This window comes from Carettochelys insculpta, chromosome 3, assembly GCF_033958435.1.
Source record: "Carettochelys insculpta isolate YL-2023 chromosome 3, ASM3395843v1, whole genome shotgun sequence".
NCBI classification, from domain to species: Eukaryota; Metazoa; Chordata; order Testudines; family Carettochelyidae; genus Carettochelys; species Carettochelys insculpta.
Window position 1 is genome coordinate 181,180,510 of NC_134139.1, and position 26,339 is coordinate 181,206,848.

Below are 26,339 nucleotides of genomic sequence, written 5' to 3' on the forward strand. Positions count from 1 at the left end.
TATCATAGATGAGTATTAGCCCCTTAAAAACTGGTTTTTTTCCAGCTGAAAAATTTCAAAGTTCAAAATACTTTGATCTTTAGTCTGAAATTTTTCCTGTTTCAGTGGTCAAAAATGAAAAAGAAAATTGGCTTTATGGCAGAAAATAAGCCCTTGGTTTCTTGGGAGTTTTTTTATAACTTATCTGTGTGTGAGTGGCAGCATTGCTTTCCTAGCATGCTTTCCATGTTGGTATGGCTCTTTTGGGGTGATTTTCAAAGGTCCAGAAAACAATTAGGCAAGAATGAGCAGATAAATTTTTCATTAGCAAACCTATCAGGGACAGTTACATATTTATTGAAAAAGTCTGTATATTAATCTCAGTGAAGAGTGCCAACGTTAAAGGGAAAAACTTTATTTTTCTCACTCCTAAAGTGGGCAAGGACTCTGCTTTTTGAAGATTGCATTTGAGGTAGTTTTATTTTTAAACCAAAATTGCCAGAAAGCCTGGTGGTCTCCTTCTCTCTCTTTTGAGCACTTCTGCCTGATGTTCTTGAAAGCTTGGCAACTTCCATTCTGAATTCTTGTTCTGAGATTCTGTTGCCTGGACACATGAGCCAGCAGAGAAAATCATTAGCGGATCACTTTCAGTGCAGAAGAAATCCAGTCTCATATTGAACTAGTTGTTTTCAGGACCAAAATAACAAATAAGATAAAAATAAAGAGAACAGCAAAGAAAATGGCAGCACAGAGAACTGACCTGTCTTCCAACAGCATATATCTTTTTATGGAAACAGCAGCAAAAGTGTTCTTGACTGGACAGAGAGAGATTATTTTCTGTGCCCTGTCATAAGCTGTGATCAATGTCAGTGTTCAGTGACGAGGTACTGGTAATATTAGGAAGCAATTTGTGATCTAATTCCATCTGAGAGGTATGAATTCCAAGATACAGTTACAGAAAAGGGTACTGTGGGATTAGTAGGGGCTGTGTTTGACGTTAAAACTTTAATGTGGCTTTAAAATTCTAGTGCTGAGGTGAGGTCTAGCAAATTCCAATAACCCAGCTCCTAAGTGAAAAGGAAGATCTTTTCATGATGAGATTCCTTTAGACTTTTTAAGCAAATTGCTGCATCCTTAGAGATCTGGATGTAAGTGTGCATAGTACCTAAGCAATTACAATTAGCTCTACAGTTTCTTTATATAGATTTGAGCTGACTGAGGATGACAACTCTGTTTGGTGGAAACCTCAGTTTCAAAATTTGTTTTCGTTTTGCAATGGAATGAAAGTGAAGCATCTGAAAAAGCTTTGTGAAAAAGTTGGGGCTGGATTAGGTGACCATTCTAGGATGTGGAAAAATGAGGTTCAAGTCCCCACTCTGTCTGAGTCAGCAGAACTTTTTTTTGTCCCTGATGCCAGCAAATCAAGCTGAGTCTTCCAAACCGTAGGCCAGCTCCCTAACCCTGTCACTCACTCCCCCGCTGTGGTTCTGTCTGTAAAAACATCTCTGACAAAAGTTTAATGGAAACAGATACAATTTCAACGAAGCAGCCTATTTTGCCAAAATTTCACATCAGCAGAAATGTTCCTGCCAGTTCTAATATCGGTGTGCGTAGCTCTAGACAAGCAACTAAAATCACATAATAGAAACTATAACTTCATTATATTCTAGTGAATGGTGCGTCTGTGGTATGCCAGTGACCGTTTTCTTTTCTTTGACGAGAACTGATAGGTTTTTGTATTCAGCTGTAGTATTTCTAGTCATAGGAATATACTTTTATGAGCACACAATCCTTAGCATGAGGTATTTTTAACTCAACATGTTCATGCAGCTCCCACCAGAATTTTGCTACACAACCAGTCCAGTTCTGTTCACCTCCTTTTTCTTCACTCTTGTCTGTAACAGTGCTTGTGAAAGATGCTGATGGGTATGCCCAGAGAGCAACCCCCCTCATACTGCTTGCTCACGCTGGCCTGCCATTGTGTCTCAGTCCTGACTTAAAGGACAGCCTCTGGGAGTAGAAATGTATCTGAGTCAAGGGGGAGCTAATTAATCTGAAGGGAGAGGACGGGGATTAATGTGGAGGGCTGTCCACAATGGAGCTAACTCAAGTTATTTTGCATAAGCAAACCAATCCCTAGCAATAGTAGTGTCCTAACTGCTGGGTCCTTTCGATGTTCATATTTGATTTCCAGAATAGAAAGGGTGTGAAATGAAAAACATTTCTAGACACTCTCCCCATCTAATTTAATAGAGCTTATTGTGATTACCGGTGGCAGTATTATATAACCCACAAGTTAAACATCGTAAGTGCATAAGTGTGTTTTTAAAGGACAGTGCCAATTACTCTCGGCAGATTTTAATTTTTTCCCCTCTCTCATTTGATTTATACCATTTCTCTGTTTCTTTTACTTTCCATATGGAAGCCATGTATTCCACCACCTTCCCTCCCATGTTTCTAGGGGAGCACCTGGTCCTGCTTAAATAGATGCAGACTCCCCTGGCCTTTTTCCCGCAGCCCCAGCTTCTCCAATCTGAAGGATGCAGTTCCAAAGGGCTTAGCCACCTAACTCCCATGTAAGGCCCCCAAAACCTCAACCCTCCTGCTGAGCTGACACCTAAAGTATATATCAGCACCTAAATTTACACCATTAGGTACCTAGGCAATGTGTGTATGAGGACACCTGCCTCAGCGCTGGCAGCTGGCACCTTTCTACACCAATCTCCTGCGCGTTTGCTGTGGTTTTCCTGTATTGAGCCCAGTGGCTTATACTGCACTAAAGCACACCTTCCAGAAAGGTAGTGAAGACTTAGCCAGTGCTCGTTTGGAGATCTCCACAACTGAGTCTTCAGCGCTCTGTAGTGCAAGTAATCTACGCCTGCTGATTTAGAAATATTTATCTCTAGTAGATGCCATTTAACAACCGCCTTAGTTGCTAAGGGACTAATCATCCTCATGTGATATGACTACACCATCTTGGTTCTTTCAAAACACAGAATACGTATTTATTGAACCCTTCTGCCTTTTATACATCATCATTAACATTTTACCATCTCTGTCTAATAATGAGCCTAAGCCTTTGTTAGTATCTCTTGTTTCTAATATACATAAAATCCTCCTTCTTGTCCTTAGCCCTGTGACATATAATTTTTTCCTGATGTCTCTAGCTTCCATGATCAATTGTATAGTTCATAATTTCTACTTTATACCGACTGCCCAATAATAGCTCCATTTGCCAAACTGTATGAATTCTTCTAAATACACATTCCTTGACCAAGCAAAGTCTCTCATCTGGCACTGGTCGGGTCCCTAGGGTGGCTCTAGAGAGGTTCAACGTGCAGTAGTAATGTAAATATTTACACTATGGTAGTACGTTAATGGTAGAATTGGAGCAGAATGCTGGATGCTGTACAAACTTGTAGCCCATTTCTGTGTGAGATTTGTACTTTGCTTGATCTAACTAAACATGGGCATTCTAGCTGAAACTTCTTGCTGTGGGTATTTTGACTAAATCTCCTTTTGGTATGGTTTCCCTCCTATTCTACCACAGTCGAGCCCCCAGGGTGGCTTCCTGGCTGAGAAGGAACTGACTCTGTAACCCTAGGGAAAGGGCCACTGCAGATTAACATAAGTGGCTTCCTTTTTCGAGATTTGAGTAGAGAAAGCCCAAACCTGGCAGTCACACCTGACCTTGAGTCTCTTCCCTGTTACACTGGAACAGTAATCTCTGTGCAGAGAGGGCATCCTTCTCTTTCCATATTATACCCTTGCTGTAGGAATTTTGACTATTCTATGGTTGTAGATTTTGTGCTGATCTCTGGATTCACAGAAACCTCTTGCTACAGTTTTCCATTTCTAGGATAGCTCTTGTTTACAGCCAGGTATCTTTACCCATACAAGGCAGGATTGTCTGAGAGATCCCATTACTGTATATTGCCCTGAACTGCTCTGCTGGAAGAAACCTCTATTTCTTTGAAGCTGATGTGTCTCACTGTGGTCCTAGTCTCTTGTTTACCATGGCCTTAAGCAGAAGTGGATAGCATTTTCCCTCTCTATACTCTCCATGGCGACCCACAGTGTGATAGAGGGGTACTCTTTGATTTACCAAGAGCCAGGATATTGGGCTATCCTGCTGCTGCACTAGCCCTGTCAATTGATCTGGTTACTGTCTCTGATTGCTGCTTGGAATTTCACAGGCATTTGAAACTTCTGCCTGTGCCACCCACTTGTAGCTGAGAGAGTGAGACATGGAGACCTGTGTTGTAAATGCCAAGTCCAGTGGAACAGGTAAATGGGGCTCACTGTGGTCACTGCCTGGAGCCAGCAGGTCAACATTTGCCAACTCAGGTACCGCATTCTGGGTCCCAAGCCCCCAAGTTGAAAATAAATGGCTTTGTTGATTGGAAGGGAAGTTAGGCATCATACAGCTAGTAAGAAACAACCCTTCCATAGCTTGCTTATATTGGCATTAAAAGCTCTCTCTCAAGAAGCTGGGAGAATCGATGGAGGGATCATTGTGCTGAAATGGCTGGCTTATTATTGGCACGAAAGCTTCTGCAACAGTGATTGATGTAGGGTCACTAACTTTCTAATTGTACATAACTGAATAGCCCTCCTCCACCCCCTGCTTGCTCCATCCCCCCTCCCTCTGCTGCTCATTCTTCCCCATCCTTAGTCACTGTCACCACACTGGGGCAGGGGACTGGGTTGAACAAAGGCTTATGGGTTCTGGGCTGGTAGAGGAGGCCCCTGGGCCAGAAATGAAGGGAGCAGGAGAGGGCTCTAGGCTGGCACAGGAGGTTGGAGTGTGGGAGGAGGTGAAGGCTCCTCCTGGGGATGTGGGCTTTGGGGTGTGGCTGCAGATGAGGGTTTGGTGTTCAGGAGGTGGCTCTGGGCTGTGGGAAGTGTTGGGGGGTTGGGGTAGGTGGACTGGCTCTGGCTGGAGAGGTGGGTGTAGGGGTGGGACCAGGGACAAGGAGGTTGGGGTACAGAAGGGGCTCTGAGCCATGGCTGAGGCGCTCAGAGTGTGTGGTGATGGGTGGGCTCTGGCCGGGGGTGTGGGCTCTGGGGTAGGACCAGGGATGATGGGTCTCTATAGAGAGAGTGCAGGGCCTGGGATGGAGGTTGGGTGCAGAAGAGAGCTGGGGATAGGGGAATGGGATGTAGGAGAGACTAGGGTTGCGAGAGAGAGTTTAGATGAAGGAGTGTGTTATGACTTGGGAGGGAATATGAGTGTAGGAGAGGGTTCAGGCCTCGAGGAGGGCTGGAGGAGGGACTCAGGGTCTGGGAGGGAATTGTGACATGCAGGGGGGAGGTGTGGAGGGTTTGGGTGGTGACTTGGGGCAGGTTGCTGCGGGGAGGGTGGACCTGGGGTGCCAGAAGCAGGCTCTGGCCAGGAGGCACTTTACCTAGGCAGCTCCTGGCCTGTAGCCCTCTGAGGCAAGCAAGCTCCTTGCCTACTGCTGCCCCAGATCCGTCAAGCCTGCTCCATGAGGCTCTCTACTCCAGATGCAGAGGGAAGGGGGAAGCTTCGCATGTTGCTCCCCTCTCCCCCCAAGCAAAATCTCCATACACATCCATAAATGAGAGGAGAATTCGACACATTAACCTAACAATTTAAAATGGTTTCACTTTCTCTGATCACTTAATTCACTTGTGTCTGTGTGTTTGGTGGTTTCTGAAGTATTCACAACTTCGGAGATGGAATTTCTGCTCCTTCTGCTGGCTGACTTGTTCTGAAAGGTTTATCATACATTTCTACATTTACATTCTGTTTGATGACACACACATTTCTATTCCAAAGAATGAAAAGCGAATAGAGTACAGATATTTTTCTGAGTGAGGAGTATTTGAGCAGGTCAGAGCTAAGACTCCACACACTCTCCAGTCCTGTTTGTACTTACTCTCTTGGAGAGCCCTGAACTCAGGACAGGGCACAAAGCCAAGTTCAAGGGAGTTCTAACTCCCTAGCACAGCCACACTGGAGGTAGTTAGTCAATCTAGCCCTTCCTGAGAAAGTGTCATTCCTGTCCCGCTCTAGTCATGGGCTCTCTACTAGTCCCTTCAGTGGAAGCAGGACTGGGCTGTGTATCAATAATGTTTTACTAAGTGGACATGATCAGGCCTTATGGAGATTGCAATTTAAATCCAAGGGTCCATTTTATTAACTAAAGCCCTTTGTGGAAAAATGTTAAAAAAATGGACAATTGATGAATGGGACTTAAATTCCTGTTGGTGGGTAAATGTTGAGTACCAGAAGGCTGACACCATCTTTTTCCAGAAGAAAGCATTGCTATGCAGGATTGTGGGAGTGTCACGTAGCAGTGGTTCTCAACCAGGGGTATGCATACTGCTGAGGGTACACAGACTCTTACAGAGGGTTCGTTAACTCAGTGTTTCTCAACCTTATTTATGAATAAAAATTGGACTTAGTTTATGTTCATCTAATTTTTTATTTATTCTTTTTGCACAATCACAGGTATGATGGTAAGTTTATGGCCTATAGACAATTTCTTCCAACCAACCAGCTATGATCAAGTTTTTTAAACAAATGTGTTGCAATGGTAGACAAAAGTCATGTGTCTGAAAATTGGAGGCACTTATAATTTTTTTAAAAAGTCGTACTTTATTGAAAAAAAAAAGGTTGAGAAACACTGTTGTATGACACTCAAATGGTGACTGCCCTGTCATGGCAAATAAGGCATCTCCCCAGAAATGTATATAATAATAATAATTAATAATTAAAAAAACTTGATTCTGGATGGAGGGGGTTAGCATTGTTGTTAGAAGGTGTTTCTTTATTTCCATGTTATTTTAAAAAAAGTGTTACAAAGGTGTATGCAACTCCACCTAAAACTTAGGAGGCTTATGGAATGGGCTGGAATTAGCATTCATCTTTTGTTTGCTTCATTGATGGCAGTGTAATCAGGTTTCACTCATTGCCTGCTGCTGGTCACTCCTGGAATAAGCTTAGCCCTCAGCAGGGCACTCCTTTCTGCCTAGTGTCTAACCTGTTGTTGCTCTGTGGTCTCCCCGCATCCTAGCTCTGGACCCACATCACTCCCAGGACTGCAGCATCCTCTCTGTGACACTGCCTTACAGCAGTACCCAACCCTCCCATCTCTTGTCCCCTTCTAGGGGTATCAGCAGTCTTCAATTTGTACACCTACCAGTATGGCCAACTACAGCTCCAAAGTTTAGCCCCTGTCCGGTCTGTTTAGGCTACTCTCCCTGGTGACAAGATGTGATGTAAGGGGGAGGCCCAGACACCCCACCCAACTACTCTGGGTGCAGTCTTTTCCTGCCCTCTTTCCCTCTCCTTTAACTGCCTCCCATGCCCTCGGCCACGTCCCCTGTGACCTTTGCACTCTTCTGGCCCTTGCATCAAGGCTAGTGACTTAGCAGATATCTGGCTGGAGTCTCTCTCCTGAGCCTACCCAGCACTGTTTTCTCTCAGACCCTGTTTCCCAAAGTGTGGTCCGCAGCCCTGTACCGGTCCTTGGGGGAAAAAAGATACTGGTTCTTAGAAAATATACAAATGTTTACTAAGTACTATTATTATTGTGAATAAATAATACACAGTGCAAATTTATTCATTTTTCATTTTTATATGCATTTATATTTTTGGGTCGCAACAAAAAGGTACTGAAAAAACCAGGTCCCAACTATATAAAGTTTGGGAAACCCTGCTCTAAAGCATTTCTTGGAAGGAACCAGTCCCCCACCTTCCCTAGTCAGGACCCAAATGCCCCTGCTCTACTGAGCAGCTCCTTATAACAAGGCTGCTTCAGCAAGCTGCCCTCTCACTGGCTCCCTATGTGTACCTTTCTAATTGGCTGGGGCTGTGAACTGGCTTCATCCAGCCTGCTTTAACCACTGCTGGCTAGAGTGGGGCAGTTGCTCCGTTACAGAAAGTTGTCTTATACCTTTAAATAGAAAAATGTTGGGAATCCACCTGAGTTTCCTTTTGCTTGAGATAACATCAAGATAACATTGGCAATGGCCATGCTTCCTCATTATCTGCAGTTGTGTTTGGTGTAGCCTGAGGTTGAGGTTGCCTGCAGCAGAAGAGGGTACGGTACTCTGTGGCACCAGCTCAGTGGGAAAGGGGCCTGGGGTGGGGGCGGACAGAGGAAGAGCAATGATTACTCAAGCTGGCAGTTGTCCTGCTTTTAGCAGATGAAGGAGAGTGTGCCTGACCCTTACGTTAATCCCTCAACATAACCTTGGAGTTCTGTAGCTTACCCAATACCATTGAGTCTTTGTGGACCCTCACAACAAATTGATGCCGCCTCTAGCTCTAGTTCTGTTTGCATCTGATAACGTCAGTGAGTGGACTAAGGGGATGTGTGCGCTTGTATGTGAGAGAAATGTGGGCACTGTTTGTTTGCTGTATACCCTGCGCCCATGTTACACACTTCCTTTATTGGTTCTTTGTGCTTCCCAAGTGTACCGTATATACACATCAGGCTGTTTCACACAGCGAGAACAGCTCACAGAAGACACATTTTTGTGTAGCGAGTGGTAGGTGATTTAGCTCATTCAAAGTAATTTTTCTCTTGATTGATTGATTCCTGGAGGCTACTTCCCAACAGCCTTATTTCCAGTGTGGGGAGGAGGCTCCTTCAGTGGTTGGGAATTACTGCCACAGACAGGAAACATTTCATGCTTTCAGTTCACAGTTACTTGAGGAGGGAAAGTTCGTGGGGCCCAGGGCAAGAGCTACTTTGTAGGAGAAAAAGAGAGCTGACGTGGCTTTGCCTTAGACCCATTCATTGTGTTTACTGTGGAAAGCAGGCAGTAATTGAGTATGGGGAAAGTAAACTACTAGAATGTTCCACCTGATTACACTCTTGTGGTTCAGTAGGAAATGAACAAATCATGTGGCTTTGCTAATAATAATGCAATTAAATGCTAAATAAAATGGACAACTTGTCCGACGCTTGTTCTGAAAATCTCTCTTGCAGTGTTATAGGGAAATGTTTTTGCCTAAATCTCCTGTTAATGGGGGAAGATGCCAGCAATACTTCCAGCCATCCGTTTGGACAGGGTTTTAGTTCTGTTACTCTATTTTCCTTGGAAAGGATATTTCTAAAAGAATAGTTAAACTGCTCTAAGATAAATTTTAGGAATGTGCTTTGATGAGCTATTGATTTGTCGATAAGCATATACATAACTGTTATCCTTTAAAGTGTGTTCTGCTTGAGGTGTGAAGAACACGGAGCTTGTTTGACAGATAAGGTTACTGGCTATTGCAAATGCATCTCCTGAATTGCTGTAGAGTTTGTTAAACTAGGAAATAACTATAATCAGATTTCTAGAAACCTCTTCAGAAAGGTGCCAGACCTTGCTGCCTTTCTGTTGAATTACAGAGCGCTCCTGCTTAGATAACTTCCTGTCATTTACCAGCAGGCTCTGTTTAGTGGCTGCTGCTGTCAGTTTTCTTTCTTTCTTTTTTTTTCCTTCTCCTTTCAGAGTAGACAATGCAGTGCTCCTCTTTCATGAGAAATGTTGCGGTTTGCCTTCTGCATGATGTGATCTCCTAGCTCTGTGAACTAAATTTAAACGTGGTTTATTTTTAATTTTTCTTTTCTTTTCTTTTTTTTTGAATACGAAGATGGGAAATTCTTATGCTGGGCAACTCAAGACAACCAGGTTTGAAGAAGTATTGCATAATTCTATTGAGGCCTCTCTCCGCTCAAACAATTTAGTCCCCAGACCAATATTTTCTCAGCTGTATTTGGAAGCCGAGCAGCAACTTTCAACACTAGAAGGTAGGAAATCTTGGCGTTTTATACTTCTGTTCAAGTAGAACTATGAAGCCATTCCTTGTTCATCCAGTGATCAGCATGAAAATTTCAAGTTAAGTAAGGTTAGAATTCAAGTTAAAAAGTATTTTAACTTGTTTGGCCACTTTCTGTTCTGTGCAATTGCCTCTGGCCCTCAAATCTAATAGAAATTTGGAAAAAAAAAAGCCTATTTGAAGAAAGTACTTATGAATGTCTTTTGTTGTTACAAAGTAAGGTTCTATTTTTGCAAACATTTATGGACATACATATCTGGAAAAATGATGATTTCACTGATTAAACACAGGCTGAAATCTTTGGAGGATTAGAGCTTTGTGTGGTAGCTTACCTTTATAGAATGAGAAATTCTACCATTTTAGACTGTAGCAAAAATACAACAGTTTTTCAAATGAGTGATGCTAAAAATAATGTTGATAATGAATGAAAGAAGCAAAAATATTTGCAGTTTTCCTGTTAAGTAGTCTAAGAAGATTTTAACTTGATCCCTGTTATTCAAGGTATTGGCTTAAGCTATTACCTAGTGTTCTATTGTAAATCCTGCTCATGGTCTCTGGGCTGATGTTTTGTGTCTGGGATTTCTGTGATTTATTTATATATTGGCTAAACTGCTTTGTTGGTCTCTCTTTTACCTATGTTTGCACTGTTGTTGTACCTGTGATGGTCTTGAGATATTAGAGAAAGGAGGTGGGTGAGGTTATATCTATTTTTGGCCCAGCTTCTCTTGGGGGGGCGGGGGGGGAAGAGACAAGCTTTTAAACTGCACTGAGTTCTTTGGTCCAATAAATTAATCACTACACTCACCTGGTCTCTTTCTTTTACTTATTCACTTTTCTCTCTGAAAGTGGGATAGTTTTACATGAAATGTGGAGATCTGGCAACCAAGTTAATTACAAAAATAAGTCTTCTAATATATAACATCAAGTCTACTTAGATACTAAAATGTGTTGTTCTCAGAGGGTCTGATAATGTGCTGGCAGCATTAGCCTGCTGGTGCAAATATTTCCTCTTTCCTTCAGCTGACTACTGGAGTAATGTATTTGTTCCTTCGGTGTGTGTGTCCTTTCGTAGCTTACAAAACATGGTGTAGACACATATGGAATGCAAAATGTGCTAATTATAATATAGTCTGTAATAAAAAGCATTCTAAAATATCAGTCCAGCCACTAAAAACAAATAAAATCATTTTGAAAAGATTAAACATTTGCCAATATCTCACTGAAAATATTGAAAAACATTCTGTTTAGAAACAGATCTACTTATATGTCATACTGGTTTAATATTCTCCCTCCATTCTTTACTGCTAGCTAAAGATGTTTGCATGAAAATATAATCTCCAAGTGTCCATCTGCTCCTGCTGCTTATTCCCCACATTAAGTGATTATCCTCTATTGGGAATTTCATAAATGTTTCCTTAGCAACAAACTGTGATGTCACAAAGTGGATTATGACATCAGCTGGGAAAGATGCTGCAGGAACAGATGGATTGTTCAGGGACAAAGGTAGAGTTTTCAAACTTCTGTAGCTCTCAAAGGGCTTTACAGACCTTCCCAGTCTGATCTGTTTTTTCCCCTAAGGTATAAGGGAACAGAATCAGGCCTAAATAAAATAAACCAGACAAACCTTTGCCTAGAGCAATGGTTTTCAATGTGAGATCCGCCAGAGTATTGCAAAAGGGCCATGAAAAAAAAATGACAATGAACATAGATATCAAGTTTTAAATAGCTTGCAAAGTTACAGTCTATTATTTTTAAATTCAATATCTTCCAACCATGTTATGAATTGCTGTCTAAAAATCACAGTTGTGATTTCCTTTTTTGTTTAATGAAGTGTCCATAGTGACTAGAATTGGCTTTGCTTGGGTTTCTGTGAATGGGTTGGGGGGCAGTTGGGGGTCCACACTGGTGAAAAGGCTGGGAGCCACTGCCCTAGAGCATTCCCTTTCATGCAAATGTCAAAGGCTGGAAACTCTGGTTGGCTTACCTAATAGAGCTTTTCCTGAGCTGTCGCTAAGACGGGTGAGATTGTTCTGGGGGGCTGAAGGGGGATGTACGATATAAGATTGCAAGCTGTTTTCTCCTCTAGGAAACATGAATCCCTAAAATTTGAGGGGTGGAGGACCATAACTTTGAAGTAATGGGCCATCCATGACCAGGACGACTGAGCGCGAGGGAGTGCGAAGGATACAATTACCCCACAGCCCAGCATTTCAAAGGGGCCTGGAGCTCCAGCCACCACCACTGCTACTTTGGCAGCAGAGGCAGCCGAAGCTCTGGGCCTCTTTAAACTGCTGTGGCAGCGCTGTTGTGTGTGGGAGTGGGTGGGGCTCCAGCCCTCAGCCCTGCCCCTTCTGCCCTGGGTCCTGCTCCTTCCAGGCTGCAGAGTGGACCCCGTCCCACCTTGCCCCAGTGCCCGTGGTGTTTATTGGCGCCACTGGCCCCAACATCAGCTCTTGGCCCCCCTCCTGTCTATATCCTCCCTGTTCCCTGATGTCTTCATAGGGTGGGTCTGTTGTGGTGTATTACCAGGGTTATTTGTGGTCCAAACATCTTTCCCTCCCTCTGAGCCAGTGTTTTCCAGGTGTAACCCGTGCCTGCTTGGTGTGGTGCATTGTTCCCCTTTCACAGCACCAGGACCATCTAGAGATTGATGAGTCTGTTACAGTCTTTGCTTAAGTTCCATGTGATTTTTAACTCATGCAGTAGAGCAGTGGTCCCCAAACTGTAGGGTGAGCCTCCTCTGGGAAGGCATGGAGAAATATATGTGGGGGAGCATGGCAGGGCTTGGGCCAGTCCCCCAAGAGAGGGTAAGGAGGGGGCACCATACAGCCTGACTCTGCTCCCATCTCTGCTCCAGCCTTGCCCAAGCTCCTGCTGCAGCTCTGGCCCTGGCTCAGTTCTTGGTCCTGACTGCTTCCATTCTCCCTGCTGTGGCTTGGCTAGCGGCCTACATGCCTAAGCCTCCTACCCAGCCAGAGCTCTGCTCCTGGCCCCATCTGTGGCTCTTCTCCTGGCCTGGCGGTGGGGGCAGAGGGGCGCAGCCACTGTTTATTTCTGACAAGGAGGGGTGTGAGAGACATGTTTGGGGACCAGTTCGATAGAGGCTCCTACACTAAGCTTTAGGGATTCCAGATTCAACCCTGCCTGCCGAGCCGCTGGTCTGTTGGGATTATACAAACATGGAAGGAGCCATGGGCGAGGAGATTCACACTAGGTAATATGCAGAGTGGCAGAGCAAGGAGTTCTGACTCAACCTTTACTGTACCACCAGCTAAGTCACAGAAGGAACAATAACAAAAGCGCAGATGCAGAATTGCCTCTAAACAGAAAGAGCCCTCACAAGTCGCTATAGCTTCTTGCCATATTTGAAATGGTATTTCTCTGAGGTTATCTTGCAGCTCACAGTCTGCATTTTTGATGTTAGCTTGCTTTGTTCATCGTGCCACTTGGTAGCAAAACTATCTGCTCTGAAATTAGTCAGGTTTTGGGCCCTGATGTTATAATTTTGAAATTGTTAATTTAAAAGGGACATTGTGAACTTAAAAAATAGTAAATTTAAAAATAAATGAGTTGAAAGCAGTTTCAGATTCTACCCCTAATTCCTGATTTAATGATTTCCTAATCATTTTCCTGATTTCCTAATCATTTTCCTATTTACGATACATATTTTTCTCTCCCCTGTTGTGTCGTGAAAGACCTTAACAAACAATAAGGCAAAGTGCCTATGCTTGAAACTAGACTAGTGTTGATGGAATTTATGATGACACATACAATTTATACCTAAAATCCTATAAATATGAAAGATTATAGCCTGTGGTATGTGGGAATTCAAATTGAATGATCATAATTTAAATGTCTGTGTCAAATATGCACAAAGTAAACCAGCTGAAATTCAGATGTCTTTTTAGCCTATACTGTAGATTTTTAAGTTATCTTTTCAAATGTCACCATGTCTAAATTACAACATTTTAAACTCCAGTTTTTGCACTTTGTTTTTATAACACAAAATAGAACAGGGGATAACCCCCTCTTACTATTACAATATTGCATTAGTTAGCAAAACAATAGCTTTTAAAACACTTTTACTGTATTCTGAGATTGTTTAGACATTCTTTAGGCAACTATTGTCTTGTTTGCTGATGCTGTTGTTTTAGGAGATCACTAGTCATCATATCCATAATCATTCAGAGGACATTATATTAAATAAACTGAAAGCTACTTGGGTCTGTCAACACTGTTTGCTTCTCTTTTTTAATCTTTGTCTATGTAGTGCTGCATTCTCTCTCTTCTCATGTATTGTCTCATTCAGGTTTTGAAATTACCTGAACATATTCGCTAAGTGTTGATTCTCAGACTAAATAATCCTGCTGCTAGTTTGCTGGCTTGTCCAATAGCCTAGAGAGTTTGATGTGACCTCTCACCTTTAATCTTACCTTTCTAATAACTAGCTTTTGAAGTTTTCTTCTTTTTGTGGTTTTTGGAGCTTGGCAAATCCTCCTTCAAATGGTTAGTGAAGTGACATACAGATAGGGCAGCTATATTTCCCTTTCCCAAATACAGGACAAGGAGATATGGCAGGGAGGGGTGGCTCCTTCCAGCTCCGCCAAGCCCCAGGGAGCTGGGAAGGAGGTGGCAGCCTCCGGTGCTTTCCTGGAGCCTAAGGGAAGCGGCAGCAGCCAGCCCTTCCTGGGAGCCTGGGGAAGCGGTGGGGACGCAGCAGCTGCCCATGCTTCCCCCTGCTTCCTGAGGCTCAGGGAGGTGACCTATGTGCTCTCCAGCCAGCAGCTGCGCAGCTGCTGGTAGAAAAGGTCAGCCGGGCGAGGGCCCAAATATGGGACAATGAGTCCCTTTTGAAAAATAAGTAGGGACGCCTTTTTGGCATCCCAAATATGGGATCATCCTGCCTAACACAGGACGATTGGTCATCTTTCATACAGGCATTTCTTAGGACAGTTTGATGGCTATAATAGATCTGGAGGGTGGGTGGGAGGTGCAAATTTAGATTTCTTGTAGGTTCTTCCTTGATTATTGGGGCCATTTTTGAGCTGTGGATAGTCTGTCTCTGTTACAGTATGGACATGTTTCACTGTTGCATCTTAAAACATTTATGACTAGATTCTCTGCAGGTGTAAACCTGTACAGGCCCATGGAAGGTAGCAGAAATGTGCCATTTTATCCTTTTTGATGATTTAGACCTGCATATTTTTTTAACATTTTGAGACTGGTGTGGACAAGCTTATAATGAGAACTCTTATTGATTCCTTTCTCATTGATGTCTTCTGTCTGTGGATGTGGGACATGTGGCCTCACCTTCAGGAGGCTCAGTGGGCATCAGAGCTTTTGCTGCCTCTTACTGGGGGTGTCCAGGGTACTATGTATCATAAGGTAATATCCACATAGTTTCTGAAGTGCACAAGAGAGCATCTTGTGCCTGCAACCTACTTAAGGTGTGCAGGAAAAGGGCCCCAGCAGACAGTCCCCTTAAGGCGTGAGGGGTGAAGGCTTTTAAGCAGTGTCTAGTCAAGTGGACCCACCTTACATAACATCTTTTTAATTCTTTCGTCTTTAAAAACAACAAAAGCTCCATAAAAAACACTACAATCTGGTTAAAACCTGGCACAAGTCCACTGACCTACAGTGATTTGCAGAGAGTATCTGCCTGTGTGCTTATGGAATGCTAAGGGCAAGGGTATGGTTGAGCACTCAGTAGTCAAAAAAGGGATATTGTTAAAGCTGTGAGAGCAGTATTAATTCTACCCCATAATGCACTACAATACAGGGCCAGGTTCTCCTTTCTGACCTGGTACTATTTCATGCCCACTCTGAAGGCACGGGAACGACTTCACACTGTGCAAGGGAGAGGAGAATCAGTAATTCTATGCTTACATACCGCTTCTTAAATGATATGCTGTTTCATACATTTTTTTCTGCGGCTGTAGATACACATGTAGCATCTTCTTACGCTACATATACTCTGTGTATGACCACACGGTCAGAGCCCATTAAAGTTACTCATTTTGAAAGTATAAAGGAAGCACATGTATGTCATAGGACAGGTTAGCTTCTGAATCCTGCACATCTACAGCAATGGCTGTGGATCTCAGTGGAGCAGGTCTGGGTCTTAAGTACAAGCACACAGTAGTAATAAAATTAATTGGCATATACAGATAATACGGGGTGGAAGTATTCACATTGACTGCTACCCCAGTAGTTTTCAATGGGATTGTTTGTGAAGCAAGATTCTATCCCACATTAATAAGGGAATCACACTTTGGATCTAGGTTTGCAGGAGAATTATGTTTGCAGTTAATCTGCTCATCTCCTGATATGCACTTAAGGAAGTCAGTGTTGCTCGTTGAAAATTAATGTTATGGTTATTGATTTAGGCCTTGATGTCAGTGACCTGCACACATACATTATGTTACTCATGTGAGTATAGTCCCATTGAGTAAAATTACACGTGTTTAAGAGTTTGCAGGACTGGGGCTTATGTTCTTTTTTAAAAGAACACTTAGGAAAAGGAGAACCTATGATGTAAAATTTCAATCATAAAGATACACTGGATCATAATGACTGAAAATCATGTAAGCAGAAAGGATGAAAAAAATGCATTGAGGTGGTAGAAATAATGCTATAAAGGTGATAGCAATACCGGTATAATACATTGCACTAGTTGTAAAATAGTATCTGATCATGTATTTTAGCTGGTGTTAATCAGTACAGCTCTGTTGACTTCATGGAGCTGTGCTAGTTTACATCAGCCAAAGACCTGGCCCTGTCACACACAGGTTCTTAATTGTCTTAACTGTTGTTTCTTAATTTACAAGTGCTTCACTGTGCAACTTGAGTCTTCTGCAGATTATTTTAAAAAGAAATGAAAATATGTCGTATAGATGGCCGATACTTCACATGTACCGTTTTTAAGAATGCAGGTACTTGTGTGTCAGCGTAGACCCTGAAAGTCACCTATGCTCTGTGGAAGGTGTCCACAGGACCCAGTCAGAGAGCCCAAGTGAAGTGACTCTGGTGTCTGGGGCTTGGGCTGCAGGGCAAAAATAGGAGTGTAAGCGTTCGGCCTCAGGCTAGAGTTGTGGCTCTTGAAACCTGGCAAATAGAGAAGATCTTAGAGCCAGGGCTTCATTGTGAGCCCAAATGTCTACAGTGGTGGTCTTAGTCTTGTCCAGTCCTGCAAGCCCAAGGCAATGGAGCTGTACTCTGAGAGAGTTCCTTTTCTTTCAACATAAACTAAGAGCTGAGCCACAGAAAAGTGGGGCTGAATGTGGGAACAGCTTTTTTACGCTCAGATTTAAAATCTGATTTTGACTCGTAACAATGATTTGCAATAGGCTTGAAAAGAAAGACCAGACCCCCTAATTATGCCTGTTTAGTGCAAAATGGAGCTGCCACCATGTTGTACAGCTGCACCTTTGCTTTTGGAGACTTTTCATTCTTAATCTGAATGCCTGCATGGCTCTCCTTGCCTAAATCTCTGCTGTCATGTTTTGTTATTCCCTGTTCCTCATTCCAGTGACAAAGACTGTTTCACTTCTCCCTTTGTCTCCCTCTTACCTCTTGTCTTGGTGCCTTCTTCCATGTTATCCTTTGCCATTACCACTCTGCCTTCATCCCTGTCTTGATACTCCTGTGAGTCAAGGTAAGCATATACTTTGACACGTTACTGTCTTGAAGCTAAAATGCTTGCCACATTTTGGGGTCATGCTTGCAATGCTCAACCTCTCTTCTGCCAGATCCCACCTTAAAATTAATTTATTTTGCAAAACTTACAAATGCTAACTCTGGAGCCATCATTTAAGGAGCAGCAAAGTGTATGTGTGTGAGTCTGTGGCTGACCCTTCCGGTGGGATTTTCAGGGATTCACCCATAAGTTCATTGAAATCAATGGAAAGACTCCCATTGACTTTGAGCTTTGGAACAGATATCCCTCCTCCGTCCCAGTAGGTTTTGTATTGTCCATCTATTTGAAGACCAAGCTCCTTGGGAAAAGGAACTATTTTTGTTCTGTTTTTTGCACATTATCAAGTATAAGGTCAGTATTTCTCGATTAATAGTCTGAATTTGATCTGTTACTTTGCAAAAGCATCTCAACGAGATTAGACACATGGATTTGTTTTAGTATAAATACTGAAAACAAAGCTCAAGTGCACTTTTGTGAGGACAGAGTTCTATTACTGACAACTCCAAGGGTTCAAATATCATGACCCTCTCCCGGCAACCATGAGATGGTCTTCAAAATCATGAGAGACTTTTTTTAAAAAATTGGGGCTTGTTTTTATTTGTCTTCTGTTTTCTGCACTCAGATAAGATTTTAAAAATTTTTTCTCTACAATCACAAGGGCTAGAATCTTTTATTTTTAATGTAAGTTGATTTTCTCATATCATCACAGGATTCCAGGAGCTGGCGCTTTAAGAAAAACACCAAACATTGGGAGACTTGGCAACAGGATAGTTCCTTGCAAAGGCAAGGGAATCCTACTTTCCTGTAGTGCTTGCTATAACTGAGATACTGCTCATTCCCAGAATCAGCTATTGCCAATGTTGTCTATTCTCTAACCCAGTGTCTACATGAGCCCCTTCTTTTCGGAAGGGGCATGTTAATGAGCGGATTCAAAATATACTAAAGGGGCACTGCCATGAATATGCAGTGCCTCATTAGCATAATGGCAGCTGCAGCGATTTGAAAGTGCAGCATTTGAATCGCGCGCTGCCTGTGAAGATGGGGACCTTCCAAAAGGACCCCCCAGTCTTCGAAAGCCCCTTCTGCCTATCTGGTGTTAGGAAGAAGAGGCTTTCGAAAACCGGGGGGGGGTCCTTTCAGAAGGACCCCGTCTTCATGGGCGACGCGCAATTTCACAGCCGCACTTTCGAATCGCTGCGGCCACCATTATGCTAATGAGGTGCTGCATATTTATGGCATCGCCTCATTAGCATCTTTTGAACCTGCTCATTAACATGCCCCTTCTGAAAGGAAGGGGCTCGTGTAGACCTGGCCTAAGTGTAATTTGTCCTGTGGTACTTCTGTAGCAGGCAGCAGAGTGGATAATGAGGAGGAAGAGGAGGAGGAAGAAGAAGAAAGTTCAGAATCAAGTAGCCCTCCTCTCTTGTATCAGATGAAGCCTCCTCCTGAAGGATGCTGCACTACTGATGGTAAGAAATTCACAAGACTCAGAAAGTTTGGTAACTGAGCCAATGGCCTACACAGACAGACAAAGCTCCCTGGTGTTTGTGGGAACTTGCTTTGACCAAAGAGCGCAGGATTGAGTCCAAACATCCCAGCAACCACCATCCAAGTGGCTCATCAAAACTGGGTGTATAGAAATTGTTCCTTACCACCTACACCAAACCAGAAGTTTGTTTTGGTCATATGCTTTTGTGTGTGTCTGACTCTTTCAAAGGAGCACTTCTGTGTTAGGAGGCTTTATATGTAGGGAAGGACCTTGGTTGTAGCCAGCAGTTTGAAATCTGTCCAGTTTTAAAAACACAAGTTTAAAGTAGTGTCAGATTACACACCTGCTGCTGAATGCTCCGCCAGCTTCTGTGGTTTTATCACCACATTTTCCCTATTTTAAAACAAAATTCTTCTGTCCTCCCCTGTGGCTGGCAGAAAGGCCTGCTGAAATAAGAGGTGAAAGACTAGCAAAACCATGAGATTGCCCCAGATGCCAGGTGCTAGTATCTCTTGTTAAACATACAGTTTTGTATAATCTTGTTTATATTGTTAAAGATGTCCTGTTTCAGAAAGTATATGTTGTGCAACATAGATGAATTAGTGCTTCAAAAACTATTTTTGCATTTCCCAATTTTTATTTATTCTTTTTATTTCTAGCTTTTGTTTATAAGTCAGTCAGAACCAGGTAGAAAATGACAATGAAGTTAAATTTGTCACTAGGTTTGCATTTGTTTTTAATTAAAAAGATAAGTTGGAGCTTGTTCAATAAAGAAATAGTGAAGAATTAAGCAAAATGACCTTTGACTTCAGAAATGCTTTGCATTTGTTTTTTTTTGTTTGTTTGTTTGTTTTCTAGGCTTCTGCCAGGCTGGTAAAGACTTGAGGCTGGTATCCATTTCCAATGATCAAATTGAGGTGCCTTCGGGGTTTTTACTTGTTGGTGCTAAATCACCAAATCTGCCTGATCACCTTTTAGTGTGCGCTGTAGATAAAAGATTCTTGCCAGATGACAATGGACGCAATGCCCTCTTAGGTAAGTGTCCTTGCTCATGCGTATTGGATGCAGTTTTGGACTAATGTCCTATCTCCTCTTATTCCAAAGTGAAAGTGGCAGATCTTATTTCCATCACTTATAGACAATGGTGCTCCCAGATTGCTCACAGTGATAACCTTTTAGAACTGGCTGTGTTTGCACTAGAAAGAGTACAGTGTGAGCCACCCCATTACAAACGCTGCATCTCTTTTTATTCGGCGGGAATGCTACGTGTGCAGCTGAAGGTTAAAGTCATTGTCAGGTCAGTTTGAACCACAGTTGTCTGAACTACACCTTAAATAATGAAGCTATTCCTGTGTTGCTGTCTGATACCTTTCTGAACACTGGTATGTACCACTTCCTTTCTCAGGTTGAATTACTTTCTGTGAACCATGGTGGCAGCTAAATGTAATGAATTATGATTCTGCATTGTAACTGCAGTTGGTTGTTAGGGCCACAGAGATTAATAATTTTTTGCAGATCGTAATCCCTTTTGAGCGGGGATTAAGTCTTCCAATATATTTGAGCAGTCCCTAGCACAATTGGGCTCTGCTCCCAGGTTGGGAACTTTGGATGCTGCTGCAGTATGTGTGTAGGCATGTATGTATGCATGTATACATAAAAATGAGTTACAGTCAAACTCTTAATTTGACACAAAAGCAGACACTATTGTGTGTCAGTCTTTGGTCTTAAAGGAGGAAATATTTCATGACAAGAAGACTGGTGAAAGCAAGGGTTCTTTTATTCATCAAGGTATTTTGCCCCGAATTGTAATTAGGTTCTGGTATCCAACTGGTAGTGGTCACAGGCCTTCTGATAAATTGTGGACCTGATTCAAAGCCTATTGAAGTCAATCAGAGTGTTTTCATTGGCTCAGGCCCCATATCAGTGTTCACAGTAGTATTGAAAAGCCTTGAACATCTGAAATCATAGGGATGAATGAGCTAATTATGAACATGACAAAAGCTGAAGTAGTTACATTAGGTGCCATGATTTTTAAATCTACAAAAAAATTGTTTTAAACTTACATTTTAATTTTTCATCATGTGTTTTCAAGTTTGACACATAGCATTTTTGTTGTTAGCTTCAAAAATGGTACTGTGACTTTTGTGTGCAACAGTGAGTTTTAAAGACAGACAAATAGATGTCCTTGGATTTGTTAACATTTTTGTTGATCAAGAAATTATCCTTGCAGTTTCACTTTTACTGATGCCAAAGTTTCTGATGTAAACTCGATTGCTTTCTCAGTTTGAATAAGGCTGAAAGGCATTTAGGATAACAGCGCAGTGTGAAGGTGCATAAGGTAACTCAATGTACAGTAATGTCTTTCAGCATGGGATCTTACTGACTTGGATTGGCTGCAATACAATTGACCAGTGATTGTAAAGGAATTAAGGGGGTTGTAAATCAGGCAAGTGTTGTCATTTTAAAGATACAGACAGGAATGTTGTACCACTCAATTCATTCACTGTTACTGCTATTAACAACTTAAACTCCCTAGGCTGTAAGCACAGAGGAAGTAGTATATTTGTTAACTGCATGTTAAACAAAAACAGAAAAGGACAATAAGAAGCATTTGGTAATAACTCACACTATTCTTGATGCTTCTTGTGGCTTCCTGTAAACTATTTATATGCTTATTTTTGATAATTTTATCACACACGAAAACCAGTGAAGCAAATACATTGCTTATGTGAAATAGTTCAGTAAAGTTGTAAAATTACCTCTTGAAAGTCTGGAATAAGATTTAACTAAAAAGAAGCTGCACTTTAAGATCCCAATTCAGGCCACAGAAAGTCCAAACGAAGGAACACTCCTGAATCCTATCATCTGAAAAAGAATATTGTTCAGTGTAGTGTTATCAGGGTAGTATGGTATAAAACTGTACACTAACAATGTTTAGCTAGATAAAGATTGCTTAACTCTGTTCTTCCTAGCTATGTCTTCATCATGGCTGGGAGTGAGCCTCCAAGCCTGGGTAGATGGCTTTGTCTATCAGGGCACAAGCTAGAAGAGGTCTTGGGCTCAGCTCAGGATTGCTTGAACCCAAACTGCAATGCCCACATGGCAGTTTTTAGCACACTAGTTTGGGTCCTGCTAGCGAGAGTATGCCTAAGCTTGCTCCCATCTGCTTTTTAGATGTATCAACATATACTGCTGTAAACCAGGATTAACTCTGTTGTAGTCAATGGAATTATACCAGGATAGTGAAATTATCAGGTACACAGTCTTACAACCCAAACAGTTCTCTTCACAGATAAAAGGCATTGCTTGTGACAACCAAGCTTGTCTTCAGCTTGAGACTAACATAGTTAACACTCAAAAACAACAAGAAGTCCTGTGGCACCTTGTAGACTAACAGACATGGTTAACACTTTGTTTTGTAATAAACTCAAGCTGATAACTGCTAAGGACTTTATTGAAAGCAACATAAAATCATAGGAATGTAAGAATGGCCCTGTTGGGTCAGACCAATGGTCCATCTCGTCGAATATCCTGTCTTCTGACAGTGTCCTAAGCCAGGTGCTTCAGAGGGAATGTACATGTAATTGTCAAGTGAGCCATCCCTTCTTTATATTTCATGGCTCTGAAATAGGGAAAAGATTAATTATTTGGAAAAATCTGGATTTGAAACCATTTTCTTTTACAAAATCATGGCTACATATATTTGTATGCAAAATGGAAAATGGTGCCCCAAAATCATTAGTGACTGTAAGAGTTAACAGGATCTGTTTTCCAAAATGCTGAGCACTTACTGTGTGTGTTTGGAACTAAGGGCACCTGAGGCTTTCCAGGAGGTGCTGAGCACCTTACTGGATCAGGTGTATGTTTGTAACCCATGACACACTCCATGTTATTTTGGTTCCTTTCCTGGGTCAGTGGCGTTTGTGTAAACGGGGAGGATATGTTCACTGTGGTAGCTTATGTGAAAATAGTTTATTCAGAAGGAAAAACACATCTAAGAAACGTGTTAGTGGTTTCTGGGCTGTTCTTGAATTGGCTCTGTATCAGTTTGTGCACAAGCCTCTGAGGCATTTGAAGGCTCAGAAATAAAAGACACCCGAGGAATGTCTTAGTTTCCTGATGTTATCTTTTGATTCCCATTCTTGTCTTCATGACAGGCTGTTGACATGACTGTGGGGCATGTATAGCCCTCATATATTGATTGTGTTAGACAGTTGTATTAGTCTCCTAGATGCTGGTCCCGTGATTCATATGCCATTCATATCTGAGAATGAAGTACATCTAATAACCCACTGGAAAGGCCCCTTTTGGGAAATGTGCAGGTGTCTGCTTCAAGCACAATTTGTGTGTAGCAGCACAGGAGCCTTAGCTCATATGCTGAGAAGCCCCCGGTCATTACACCAGGTCCTTTATTAATGTGAATCAGGTTCCTTGCCTCACAACGCTACGGCTGCATATACTCAGCATTCCCCTTTCAGAAGTGGAATGCAGATGAGGGATATCAAAATACAAATGAAGCACTGATTTGCAAATCTTGTGCCTCAACTGCATAATCTCATGCAACTGCATTTCAGGAAGTGATTTTTTCAAGGGAAAAAAAACAGCCATGTAGACGGAGTTCCTTCAAAACCCTCCCTCCACCCATTTTTGAAAGAACATTTCTTCCCAATTTGTTTCCGGAAGAAGGGCTTTTTCAAAAATGGGTTTTTTAATTGAAGGAACTTCCTCTACATGGCTGTTCTCCCCCCTTCCCCCCCCAAAAAAAAATCACTTCTGGGAAAGCGATTGCATGAGATTATGCAAATGAGACAGAAGATTTGTAAACCAGTGCTTCATTTTCGATTTCTCTCATTTGCATTCCTCTTCAGAAAGGGGACTGCAGTGAAGATTCAGCCTACAAGGGACTTGATACAGGATGAACCTCTTAAATCTGGTACTCCCTTGCCTGGCAACATCTGGCAGCATCAGAGAGTTGCAGGGCTGTGTCGACCCACATCCACTGGGTAGGGGCTGGGGCAGGGTCTGTCAGTCTGCCTGGGGCCAGGCTGGAGCCGCTGCCGTCCCTGCTGCAGCTCAGGGATGGAGCCCCTGCCAGAACTAGGGGCTGGGGCCCTGTGGCAGCTCTGGGAGTGCAGGGCCAGGAGCCAGATCCCCATAGGAGCCTGGGGAGTCTGGAGTCCAGGGTGAGTGGGATGCTGGGGCTGCCTGCGGCAGAAGCCCTGGACCTCCCCTGGTCCTGCAAATTCTGTTGTTCAGGACCTGTTGAGTCCTGTGCATGCCAGATCAGGGAAGAGCAATGTGTATTTTTTCCATTAAGAAGCCTTTTCTTTTCTTTTGGAGATCTGCTGGAACACTGTCAGAAAAGAATTGTTATGATTGGCACCATTGTTACCTCCAACAAAGGCATTTAATACATGGTCTCCCCCCACAGTCTATCTGTTTATTTTCCCCAATTTTAATTCCTTTGACATGGGACTGTGAGGACAAACAATGCAGCAAGTGTCTCTTATGGTCTTCCTCTGAGAGAAAGAGAACAGCTGCCCAGATCACCCCCACCCCCACAACTTCCATTGCTAGGAGTAAGAACAGCATTTCTTTTAGCCATGGGCCGGGGACAGAATAATATTGCAGGAAAGATTAACTTGCTGACTGCTCATAAGCCTGGTTGTCAATTAAAAGTGCCGGTGTGAAGAATTAATTGTTACTATTGTGGTTGGATGAAGTGCACCGGGTTTATACCAAGCTCATTATAATAACTAGCAGGACCAAGTGCTCTCTTGTGAAATATGATTTCGGATGAAATTGAGCTGCTACCCCTGGAGCTGGGAGTGCTCTGCTGATGGTGAATTGCAGGAAAAAAAAAGACAAAATGCAGTTGGCAGGTCATCTTCTTAAAACATTTGGGAACCACTGCTCTGCCTAACTGCTGAGCAGAGGCAGCATAGCCAGTGCGAACAAACTTCTCCATATTGTCTCACCAACTAGCCTCAATCCTGACCCAGGCACTAATTTTACGTTACAAGGCAAGTTAGACTTCATTCTGAGTCAGTCCTTTTTCCTCTCTGCTTTGCTTCTCCTGACACCTTGGTGGGCATTTGTTTGCTGGGTTGTGAACAGTTTCATCTAAGCCTGTTTCATATAAATTGCTGAGCAATTTTAGATGGCAACAACCTTCAGTCACTATTGATGTAGGTGGATTAGAACTGCTGACCTGGAGGTGAAAGGCTTTTATCCCTTATACTCTATGAATTGATCTCTTGTTCTCTTGTGAAATCAAGCTTCTGACATAGATAAATTAGGACACCTTACAGCTGCCCTCAATCCCCTGACCTTTGCCCTGGCTATAATGTATGAAAGCCTATTTGATTTAGTTTATTTATGAAACTATCTGTCTATCTGATCAATTGCAGCTCCTAAACCTTGCCATGTAAATGAGGCATGTATTGAGTAAGGGCATAGTGAAATGCTGGAGTTTTTTGTCCTGCATAATCCCTGTTACATATACTGGGCTATGAATAAGGTCAGAATGCTGCTTTAAAACAGAGTTAGCTGTATGGTGATAAAAGATGGGCTGGACGGCGTCTTTATTTCACTGTGATCTGAGCTCAGTATCAATCCCGAAAACAAAATGAGAGCTCTTAAGATATCCTACCAGTCAAATAAGGGCTCCTAGTTACTTGAATGTTCTCAGCTCTGCTACTACCTACTTCCAATCCATATCTGACTGATAAAGGCTTTCTGAGGTGCTCGTAATAGCTGACATAAAGCAATACTGTGCTGTCTGTAGTTAGAGCTGAAATATGCTAATAAAAATACGTGGACAAAAGCTGACTGTCAATGAATGTAGAGTAGCAAGTGGGGATGGGATGCAGATGGTTGTGCTGGAGAGACCGGGCAGCACGGAGATCTCAGGTGGGTGCAGGGAAGCTGGTGCATGGTAATGAAAGGAGACCATTTTGATTTTTAAAAGGAATTTCAAATAAAAGCAGTTCTAAAAAGTGCAACCTCTGCGTCCTTTGAATCTGTGAGTGAGTACACAGAGTTTGGTGTCTGAGTACTATGACTAATAACAGCAGCTGGAAAACCACAATGCTATCAGTTCAGACTTCATCTCAGAGAGGGAGCTGTGTTAGTCTGTATCCTTGAGAATGACAAGAAGTCCAGTGGTACCTTATAGACTAACAGGTATTTTGGAGCACAAGCTTTCGTGGGCAAAGATCAGATGAAGCGGGTCTTTGCCCACAAAAGCTTGTGCTCCAAAATATCTGTTAGTGTATAAGGTGCCTCAGGACTTCTTGTTGAGTTTGGACTTAGAAGCTGAAATGTGTCTGATCTATGGTGAAAACCCAGTTCTAAAAGGGACAAAAGATTTG

General features: G+C 42.5%; 1 protein-coding gene across 5 annotated transcripts in view; it reads left to right on the forward strand.

Moving 5' to 3' along the window:
- GREB1 (growth regulating estrogen receptor binding 1) overlaps nucleotides 1–26,339 on the forward strand; it is a 159,672-nt gene that overhangs the window by 53,671 nt on the left and 79,662 nt on the right. For all 5 annotated transcript variants that reach the window (XM_074988962.1, XM_074988965.1, XM_074988964.1 and 2 more), the window contains exons 2-4: nucleotides 9,596–9,752; nucleotides 18,824–18,946; nucleotides 19,825–20,001. In XM_074988962.1, the coding sequence (XP_074845063.1) occupies nucleotides 9,596–9,752; nucleotides 18,824–18,946; nucleotides 19,825–20,001 (457 nt within the window). The remainder of the gene's footprint in view (nucleotides 1–9,595; nucleotides 9,753–18,823; nucleotides 18,947–19,824; nucleotides 20,002–26,339) is intronic.